A 10984-nucleotide genomic window follows, 5' to 3' on the forward strand; every position below is an offset into this window, starting at 1 on the left:
ATAGAGTAGATTTTTCTATTACGGCTTTAACACTGCAAATGGCAGCCATGACTGGCTTTTCTTTTTAGTTTAACATTTTTTTGGACTAAGTTTACGCTGCTTGCTGATGTGATTATGATTCCTGGAATTTAGAGTATTACAGAGATTTTTTAAATGGTTAAATACATTTGAATAAATCTAACCTGTATCACTGTGCATTGTTCACTGTCCCAGCCATGTGAACAACATGATCCACATAAATGATCTGGAGAATCTTTTGTTTCATTCATCTTTTGCTCCACTAGCATACTCATACACTGAGGAAACTAAAGCACACTTTCAATGAAGTCCATTCCATGTTTAGACACATGGGCCTAGAACTTTCCTTGATAGAGTCACCTGACACCCTGTTGGCTCTCCCTGCAGGGCTCTATATACTCTCAGGAGTAGAGTCACTCGCCCTCTTAGTCTGCCTGCCAGGAGAGGGTGAGGAGTGTTGTGTGCAAGGCGAAGGCACCGCTAACTCAGTAAACTCTCAAGTCTTGAACATCTGACGGCTCAAGGTAACCCCTTCCATAAGTAGCATTGCACTCAGCCTGGCTTCATAAAATGTCTTGATTGCTGCTTTTAAAACCTACTACCAAATGTGAAAAGTATTTCCATATAAGGGAAGCTTGCATGGTTACTGTTGAAAATGGCATGACAAGCAGAAGAGTAGACTGACCCCACAGACAAACACCGTTCAGTGAATGTCTTGCAAATAAAACAATACAAGCAAATTCTTTCCACATTACAACAGTGTCAGGTCGATGGTCTTGCCTCTTAAAGAACAACTTAATGGCATCAACTATTCAGTATGGCTTTGGCGGATTCTGATATAAAAAATCCTCTATGAACCCTGTCATGCTGTTATCAAGTTCAAAGATGTTTTTTCCAAACTTAACATGCTTGCAGGAAAGCTACTAAGGGTGGAGGACAGGCAGTGAAGCAACAGAGCTATGTCAACATGTTCTGCTCAGTGTTACACAACTTGATAAAAACTGAGAAGTAAATCTTCTGCAGTTGAAGCAGTGCTGGGTTGAAAGAAACAAAGTCTTCACTTCCTCTGTAGCCATATAGAAGAAGATCATTTTAGTCTTTAACTTTTAGTCAAAGCAGTGATCTACTCTATGATTTAATGGAACAAGTTACCGTTTTTTCCTCTGACTCTAAAGAAGTTTTATTAACTGCACCACTGTGCTTGTTTTGTCTGCTGCTTACAGTCCAATGCAATAAGAGGCTTTTGCTCAGTTCACTTCTCACATTAGCTTGTTACGACACCTGATACTTTATTTTCTCTGCAGGTTTTTGGTGAATAAGCCTCTTTTAATTTGAAACAGGCAATGCTTGCCCACTGAGCATTGTTTAATGATCACTTAGTTTATAGCCACCTTCTATTCATTGCTATGTAGATACGCTGATTCTTATTATAGTAACTGTAAGCTATTTGAAACCAGCTGTCGGAAAATAGACCCTCCAATCACTACTCCTGGATCAGTACATCATATTTCATCAGCCTGACTGACACACTGTTGACTCATGTTTCCATGGGAGGGAGAGAGAGGCAATGTGCAGAGGAATGAAAGGGGAGTGTGATATAGTACAGTCTTTTGGTCTTTAGTCACTACATCACAAATGGCAACTGCACAAATGGCAGCCACATGTGGCCATGGCCCATGCTTCTGGACCTGGGTAGTCAACAGGTAAAGGCAAACCTTTGTAGAAACACCTGCAGAAGGTGTGTGTGGGACAAAATAGTATGCAGGTGCATGCACATTGTTGAAATGATAATAAGAAACTTTTAAAAAGTATGAGTACAAACATGGCCAACCATGACTATCAGACAGAATATAAATCCTTTATCAAGTGTGAGAAGGCAGTAAACTAGGATTACTTTCCAAAATCAAAAGGAATTTTTCTCATCTGCTCCTTCTTCTTTCGTCTTAGATGTCTAAAGGACCAGCAGTAGGCATTGATCTGGGCACCACATATTCCTGTGTGGGCATCTTTCAGCATGGCAAAGTTGAGATCATTGCCAATGACCAAGGAAACAGGACCACACCCAGCTATGTAGCTTTCACAGACACCGAGAGACTGATTGGAGATGCTGCCAAGAACCAGGTTGCCATGAACCCTGCTAACACTGTATTTGGTAAGGACCACAACACCTAACAGACAACAGGCTTAAAATCAGTCATCCTGTGTTATTATTCTCTCGCATTTCATTTGCAGGAAAGTAAACAAATGTAAACATATTGTTAGCATTGCCCTTACATTTATCCTTAAATCCTTTTCAGATGCTAAGCGTCTCATTGGTCGAAAGTTTGACGACACTGTAGTGCAGTCAGACATGAAGTACTGGCCCTTCAGTGTTGTGAATGACTCGAGTAAACCCAAGGTGGAGGTCGAATACAAGGGTGAGAGGAAGACCTTCTATCCTGAAGAGATTTCCTCCATGGTCCTCACCAAGATGAAGGAGATCTCTGAGGCTTATCTTGGCAAGGTAGACGACAAATATTGTACAACACTTCAATTTGCTTTTAAGCAGAAAACATGGCTACAAATAGTACATCAGGGAGCTAGTCTTAACACTTGCTACATCTCTCAAACCCTTATCTTAAATCTAGCACCTCTGAGTTGTAGCAAGCACTGTGCTGTGTGACCTCAAACAACTGTTTATTTTCTTGACAGTGATCTGACAGATTGAGCTTTCTGGCTGCACACTGTACACCAAGGAACTAGTCTTAACGCCTGCAACACTTCTCAAAACCTTATCTTAAATCTAACACCTCAGAGTTGTTGCAAGCACTGTGCTGTGTGACCTCGAACTACTAAACTTCTTTTTTTTCATTTTTGCAGCGCTCATAAAGAAATTAAAAGCAGAACTGTTTTAAGTCTGAATTTATTTACAGCCTGTGACCAATGCAGTTATCACGGTTCCTGCTTACTTCAATGATTCCCAGCGTCAAGCCACAAAAGATGCTGGAACCATTGCTGGGCTTAATGTGCTGCGCATCATCAATGAGCCCACGGCTGCAGCCATTGCCTATGGCCTGGACAAAAAGGTTACTGTCTAATAAAATCAAAATCAACCATATGAATCAACCATATGTGTACAAAAAAACAGCTTTTAACTTCCTGTAAGTAATTAACACCATTTCTTTCAGGTTGGTGGTGAACGTAATGTCCTGATCTTTGACCTTGGAGGTGGTACTTTTGATGTGTCAATTCTGACGATTGAAGATGGCATCTTTGAGGTTAAGTCCACAGCTGGGGACACTCACTTGGGTGGAGAAGACTTTGACAACCGAATGGTTAACCATTTCATTGCTGAGTTCAAGCGCAAGTTCAAAAAAGAAATCAACAACAACAAGCGAGCTGTGCGTCGTCTGCGCACAGCCTGTGAACGTGCCAAGCGCACCCTCTCAAGCAGCACACAGGCCAGCATTGAGATTGATTCACTCTATGAGGGCGCAGATTTCTACACTTCCATCACCAGGGCTCGTTTTGAAGAGCTCAATGCAGACCTGTTTCGTGGAACACTTGAGCCTGTTGAGAAAGCCCTGAGAGATGCCAAGATAGATAAGTCCCAGATTCATGACGTTGTCCTGGTGGGTGGCTCCACACGTATCCCCAAGATTCAAAAGTTGTTGCAAGACTTCTTCAATGGCCGTGAACTCAACAAGAGCATCAACCCTGATGAGGCTGTAGCCTATGGTGCAGGTGGGTTTTTCTACTTTAAGTTTATGTCATATTATTGTTTGGAGTATAAAATCACTTCTTTCAAATGGTTCGTATTTGTGCTGCCTTGTTGTCATGGTATTGGTTTCAACAAATGAATCTCTTCACAGCTGTGCAAGCAGCCATCTTGGCTGGTGATAAGTCTGAGAATGTACAGGACCTGCTCCTGTTGGATGTCACGCCCCTCTCCCTGGGAATTGAAACTGCTGGGGGAGTAATGACTGTCCTTATCAAAAGGAACACCACTATCCCAACCAAGCAAACCCAGACTTTTACCACCTATTCAGACAACCAGCCTGGTGTGCTCATTCAGGTACAGAAACCCCTAAAGTAAAGTTTTAGACAAATAGTAGTCCACTTACTATATTGCCAATGTATCAAAATAAGTCCAGAATGAATTTACTATTGTATCAGACAATTATAAGCATTATTGCATTGTCATTTTCAGGTTTATGAAGGTGAGCGAGCCATGACCAAGGACAATAATATCCTGGGCAAGTTCGAGCTGACCGGTATCCCACCCGCTCCAAGAGGGGTTCCTCAGATAGAGGTGACCTTTGACATTGATGCCAACGGCATTCTTAATGTGTCTGCAGCAGACAAAAGCACCGGAAAGGAGAACAAGATCACTATCACCAATGACAAAGGTATATTACTGTATTAAATACTAATCAAATAACAAGCTTTCAAAGGCCATTCAGAGAACCTTTCAACCCCTGTCAGGTGGATTTCACTTTTTGTTTGTCTTGTTTTTATGAGAGCTTGCTTAAATCGTTAAATCATTTTCACAAGGCAAACTGAGCTTTGTATTTTATCCCCTCTAGGACGATTGAGCAAAGAGGACATTGAGCAAATGGTGCAAGAAGCAGAGCAGTTCAGGGCTGAGGATGATGCCCAGAGAGAAAAGGTCACAGCCAAGAACTCCCTTGAGTCTCTTGCCTTCAACATGAAGAGCACTGTGGAAGACGAAAAGCTCCAAGACAAGATAAGCCCAGAGGACAAGAAGACCATCGTGGACAAGTGCAACGATGTAATTTCCTGGCTGGACAGAAACCAGGTAAATATCTATCGCCAAAGGTGCCTGTTAGACTCGTGTTCTGAAATCAGAGTGGTAGCCTTCTGAACATATACAGTGTTTATAATGTGATTCAATTTTCCTTCCTTTCCTGTCAAAAAAACTGCTCTGTTTCTTGTGTTACACAGACAGCAGAGAAGGAAGAGTATGATCACCAGCAGAAGGAACTAGAAAAAGTTTGCAACCCCATCATCTCCAAGCTATACCAAGGTGGTATGCCAGGAGGGATGCCTGGAGGAATGCCGGGAGGAATGCCTGGTGGCTTCCCTGGTGGAGCTGGAGGTGGCTCCTCTTCCGGTCCCACTATTGAAGAAGTTGACTAAAGCTTTCTTCAACAGCATCTTTAGCTCAGACCCCAACATTCACATACTGTCTTTAATTACTTAACCAGAATACATATCCAAGTTACATAAATACACATGTTTATTTAGATTTTAATTCTAGCAATATTGTTTCTGTCAAAATGTGGGGTCTGCAACCTTGGGTAAAACCACAATAGCAAAATTATTTTTAAAGTATATAGAGAATAAAGAAAAAAGTGCCAATGATAGAAATTGTATTTTAAAAACAGACTCCCATACTTTAAGATTTCAATATTTAAAAAATGTGAGAAACAAATGTTTATTCAGTCTAATAAGACTCAATCAAAGCGTTCTTGTTGTCTGTTTAATGTCTTATTATTTATCTTCCCAGGCATTATTTGCGTAAATGATAAAAGGTAATCTTGCTTAATCTGTGTCAAAACATTAAATCAATAAAGCTCACAGATGAGATTCTGATTCTCAAATTGTATGTGTGTTTTTTTTGTGTGGTTATTGTTTAATGCTGCAACAGCAGCTGCAGCTATTGAAACTAGTTCCTGTTTGCACACCTCAAAGGTTTCGATCAATATCATTTCCCCTGCAGTCACAGAAAAAAGGTCTTGTAGTACAAACATGCTAGAAAAGGATACCTAGCTTGACATATTCAATATGCTGCAAATATATCCTCAACATTTGGTCAAAACTTATGGAGGGTTAAAACATTGAAAGTAAATGATCCTTTTTTTCATAACAAGGGGTAGTAATGTTACTGTTTAGAAATGGAATAAATGCCAACAGCCCTGACCCTTGTGCAAAAGAACACGTAACAGGCTAAATGGATTCATTCTCCAGGTATATACAGTAAATCATCTAAGGTGCTTATCAACAGATGGTCTGCTCCCAGATGTATCAAAGCACATTGTGTGTGAACATTGGGAGCACCTGAAATATGGAGTGCTGTACTCAGGGTTGCGTGTGTGACACATATAAAAGCCAGAGTCCAACTCGTTTGAGCCCTCAGGGAAGACTATCATTGTTGAGACCTGACCATGTTCTTGCTTGTCAGTTGTTTTGCTCTTGTGGCCTCCACATTGGGTGAGTGACTGGTGGTTTACCTGAATATGATGCATTTATCAGTTGTAAATCTATCAGTGGTTAAATTTTTTGATATCCTTCTGAATGTTTTAATAAATAAGAAACAAAAAAAAACAAAAAACAAAATATATATATATATATATATATATATACACACACAGGAACCTTCCTTAGTGTATAGCCATAACTTAGGTCAAGCAGATTTTCTTATTGCATGATTTGGATGCAGGCTGTGGAGTACCTGCTATCAAGCCCCAAGTAAACGGATACAACAAGATTGTCAATGGGCATAATGCTGTATCTGGGTCCTGGCCCTGGCAGGTGTCACTTCAGGTAGGTTGAGTAATGTACTCTCCACGCCCATTGTAACTTCGATACAATTTTAATGATATTGTGTAATTAAGATTTTAAAATAACTCACGAGGAAGGGTCTCTTAATATTCAACTTCTCACTTGTAGGATGGTAGAGGATTTCACTTCTGTGGAGGATCCCTGATCAGCCAGTACTGGGTTGTCACCGCTGCTCATTGCCGTGTGTCGTAAGTCATTTTTAAACTGTCCCACACCAACCCATGAATAATCTAAACATTTCTATCAAATTATTTCTGTCTGTTTTTATTCACACCAGTCCAAGAAGCCATCGTGTTATCCTTGGAGAGCACGACCGTCAGTACAATAGTGAGCAAATTCAGGTCAAGTCAATTAGCAGGGTAAGTAAGAAACACATTACAGCTTCCAATTGTTTTCCATTAAAATGTTTGTATGCCATTGAAATTCAATTATTGATTTACAAATACAATCACCTCTCTGTCCAGGCCATCACTCACCCCTACTACAACAGCCAGAACTTCAACAATGACATCACCCTCCTGAAGCTGTCCTCCCCAGCACAGATGACATCCCGTATCTCTCCTGTGTGCCTGGCCTCCTCCAGCACCAGCATTCCCTCTGGAACCACATGTGTGACCAGTGGATGGGGCAAAACCGGCCAAACCTGTAAGTGAGAGGGTTTTACAGACCCTCAAAGTTTTATATCTATGAAGGGAGATTATAGATGAAGGATTAAATATCCACCATACCTCAGCAAGAATGACGATGAACGTTTATGTTGCTATCTCCATCTCCAATTTTCTTAAATTTCAGCAAGCCCTCGCTACCTCCAGCAGACTGCCCTGCCTCTGCTCAGCCCTGATCAGTGCAAGCAGTACTGGGGTTATAACAGAATCACTGATGCCATGATCTGCGCTGGTGCTTCTGGAGTGTCTTCTTGTCAGGTAAAGTGTTTCTGATGCTGAATCGTAGGGCGTTTGAAAAAAGTGCCCACCTGTTGCGAGTCAGTATTTCATGATTGTTCATGAGGCACTAATAGTTATGATGTTTACAAACCTCAGTTACAGTTGTTGCAGTATATTTCATAAATGTAGGTAATCTTTTAAGCTTTGGAAAATGATTCACAAATACTTTACAGGATACTTGAATTAAGGTTTGTTGATAACAACTGATGGATGAATAAACTGTTAGAAATAAGTGTTTATAAACAATTTGTAAATAAATACTTTTATTCTTAAATATTTAACACCTATCCTAACTGACAGCTAATTATTTCTTATTCCGAGTATCTCAACAGGTAATGTCTACTGGCTGAGCCATGAAGAATTAAAAAAAAAAAAAAAAAGCTACTGACTCAAAACGTAACTGACTAAAGCTCTGTAGATAAAGCTAAAAGCTCGTACTCAAAAATAATCTGCTGCATATCTGGCTTCCTGTTTTTGAGTTTTATGAAACTAATAGCACTCTAGCCAACATCCTTTGTGTAACCTGACTGCATAGCTTTGTGAGCTGCAGTAGCTCTGTCTGTAGGGACTTGGGTTGAGAACCAGAGGGTCTCTCTGGCACATGTCCCGGTGTAGACCAAGTCTTGAACTTGGTCTGGTAGCTGGGGGGGTCGCCAGTTCACTTCCGGAGCACTGCAGAGGTGCCCTTGAGTAAGGGACAGACCCCCACATAACCAGCTGAAAAGCCCTCACTCGGACATCTCTCCATTAATGCATGTCCAAAGGATCCTGTTTGTGTGCATGTGTGTATATTTCAGTCTATGTGTGTGTAGCATGTTTAACAACAGAGTGTAAAATTTCCCCTTGCAGGTATAATAAAGTATATCATTATTGAAATCAGTATTCAATTAAAATCAATTTCTGTCAACTATAATGTCATATTTTACTCATTTCAGGGTGACTCTGGTGGCCCTCTGGTCTGTGAGAAGAGTGGAGTGTGGTCCCTCGTGGGTATTGTGTCTTGGGGAACCTCTAACTGCAACGTGCGCACCCCTGCTGTGTACGCCCGTGTGTCCTACCTGCGCGGATGGATCGACCAGACTGTTGCTTCAAACTAACATGCAGACACACTGATCCTGATTCCGACTTTGATCATTGAGTGATGCATGCATAGTCAACATCAGTGAACACCAAGATGTTACCATTTCTGTTGACTCTGTACAGCAGCAAAAGCTCGCTGTACTTTGTTTGGTGCGTTCGTGAGAAATCATGCATAAAATATAAACTCTTCAAACCTCAAATGTTGGTTGTCACATGTTACATTATTTTCAGACGAGACTGTGTGTGGTGTGTATGTGCAGGAGAAGGACGTGTGATTACAATGAGTGGGATGATGAGTGTATTTTTGCAAATGAAACAAAAAAGCATTTCATTCTGTGTAGAATTAGAGGAAACGTTTAGGTAACAGAGGCTTTTAGAAAAATACTAATAAAGTCAGATTTAAATCACAAGACTAGCAAACACACTGCGATAAATACTGCACTAGTGAAACTGTGTTTTCTGATGACTGTATGAGTAATTTTGATGCAGATATTTGAAGATTACTCAGGACAGTGTGATTGCGTTTTTTTCTATTGTGATTTTTGTTCACTCCCTGTGAATGTCTGAAAATGAAAAGCAGTAGCAGAAGTAGTGTCTCACTGGTAACTAATAGGAGGAGTAACAGAGTGATACAATGAGTGAAGGCAGGATCAGATAGAGACAGATGAGCTAAGACATCACATCGGAAACATGGGGACTGGTAAGACACCTAAAATACATTCTCCATCCCTTTTATATTAAATGTAATGTAAGGTGTTCTACTTTCTTTTCAAGCTAATCTTAAAATACATTAAAAATGTGAAAATAATGTTTCCTCTGTGTATAATGAAGATGGTATTAGTAACTAATCTCTAACATTTTTTTTTAATTAGCTTCCAATTCTACTGGTGGTCAACCATCCATGGATGAAATTTTGAAAATAGCCACCCTTGTCATCTACAGCATCATATTCATAGTGGGGGTTTTGGGCAATAGCCTGGTCATCTATGTGACTGGCTTCAGGATGAAGAGAACAGTCAACTCCGTTTGGTTTCTCAACTTGGCCCTTGCTGACTTCCTCTTTCTGGCCTTCCTGGTTGTCTCTATCATCTCTGCTTCTAACAATAATGAATGGCAATTTGGAAGGTTCATGTGCAAGCTCAACAACTTTGTTAGTGTTGTCAACATGTTTGCCAGCATCTTTCTTCTGACAGTCATAAGTCTGGATCGTTGCTTGTCAATCTGGGTGGTGGTGTGGGCACAAAACAAACGCACAGTCTGCAAGGCTCAGGTCACATGTGTTGTCATCTGGGTGACAGCTGTGGTCTGCAGTATACCTTATGCCACTTTTCGTGATCTTCGGGAGGTGATGGGGAAGACATACTGCAGTTATACAATATCTTTCACAAAGGACAGACATTATAAACTCATGATTTTCCGCTTTGCTATGGGCTTTCTCATCCCATTCCTTGTAATATTTGTCTCCTATGTGGCCATTGGTGTTAGGGCAGGGCGTCTACAGAGGACAAGGAGAAAGAAATCCTGCAAAATCATTTTCTCCATCATTCTTGCATTCTTCATCTGCTGGTTGCCGTTCCATGTTATGCAGTTTTTGCAGTCCAGTGATACCCAAGTTCACAAGATTGTTGTAAAAATTGGAGGACAACTGTCAGTGTGTCTGGCTTATCTCAACAGCTGCCTGAACCCCATTCTCTATGTGTTCATGTGTGAGGAATTCCAGAAGAAGCTCCATCGCTCCGTATGCTTTGTCCTAGAGAGTGCCCTGGCAGAGGACCATTTGTCGTTCATGTCCTCTCGCTCACTGTCATCACAACTTTCTCGGATTAGCCGGAAGTCTGATGCTGCTGCACCTTTGGGGGAGAAAGCTGTAGCCACTAGCTTGAAATACACAGAGGGCACCGTGTTCAGCACTGAAGACAGAGAGTCTGAGCAAGGACAATTATGTGCTTAATTGGTTTGTAAATGTGTTCATATTATAATAAATATTTGATTGAAGGGTTTAGTTTTTTAAGTTCGATTGTATTTTATTTTTATTGATGACTGAACATTCCCTTGTAACAACCATTGCTTGTTTTAACCTGTTATTCTAAAAAAATGTATTGTGTGTCGTTTAATCACTCCTGATATGTTCTGTGATTAGCAATAATTCATAAAACAAACTGTTTGCTGATTATCAACAAATGTTTTGCATTTAACATTTAACCTAAAATGTAATTAAAAGACAAGTTAAATAATTGAATCTGATCTGAATTTTCTTTCTTTCTGACATCAATGATTGATTGTTGTTCTATGCTAATGTCTCAATTTTTGAGAAAAACTTCAAGTTGGGTTAAACATGAAATATCCACTTTTTTGTAACATTTCTAAAGCTGCATACA

At 40.4% G+C, this 10984-nt stretch overlaps 3 protein-coding genes across 3 annotated transcripts; all 3 read left to right on the forward strand.

Moving 5' to 3' along the window:
• Positions 1-388: 388 nt before the first annotated feature.
• Positions 389-5613, forward strand: hsc70 (heat shock cognate 70). The gene is made up of 9 exons (XM_065958065.1): positions 389-542; positions 1966-2170; positions 2316-2521; positions 2931-3083; positions 3186-3741; positions 3870-4072; positions 4208-4406; positions 4584-4816; positions 4963-5613. The coding sequence occupies exons 2-9, from the start codon at positions 1966-1968 to the stop codon at positions 5155-5157; spliced, it is 1950 nt and encodes a 649-aa protein (XP_065814137.1). The 5' UTR covers positions 389-542; the 3' UTR covers positions 5158-5613.
• A 467-nt stretch (positions 5614-6080) lies between these two features.
• Positions 6081-8806, forward strand: LOC109986651 (chymotrypsin-like protease CTRL-1). The gene is made up of 7 exons (XM_020637386.3): positions 6081-6231; positions 6461-6564; positions 6691-6770; positions 6860-6941; positions 7047-7227; positions 7375-7505; positions 8462-8806. The coding sequence occupies exons 1-7, from the start codon at positions 6186-6188 to the stop codon at positions 8621-8623; spliced, it is 786 nt and encodes a 261-aa protein (XP_020493042.1). The 5' UTR covers positions 6081-6185; the 3' UTR covers positions 8624-8806.
• Positions 8807-8942: 136 nt separating this feature from the next.
• LOC109986673 (chemerin-like receptor 1) lies at positions 8943-10845 on the forward strand. The gene is made up of 2 exons (XM_020637423.3): positions 8943-9306; positions 9479-10845. The coding sequence occupies exons 1-2, from the start codon at positions 9297-9299 to the stop codon at positions 10555-10557; spliced, it is 1089 nt and encodes a 362-aa protein (XP_020493079.1). The 5' UTR covers positions 8943-9296; the 3' UTR covers positions 10558-10845.
• Positions 10846-10984: the final 139 nt, after the last annotated feature.

This window comes from Labrus bergylta, chromosome 8 (genome assembly GCF_963930695.1).
Source record: "Labrus bergylta chromosome 8, fLabBer1.1, whole genome shotgun sequence".
In the NCBI taxonomy this organism is placed as follows: domain Eukaryota; kingdom Metazoa; phylum Chordata; class Actinopteri; order Labriformes; family Labridae; genus Labrus; species Labrus bergylta.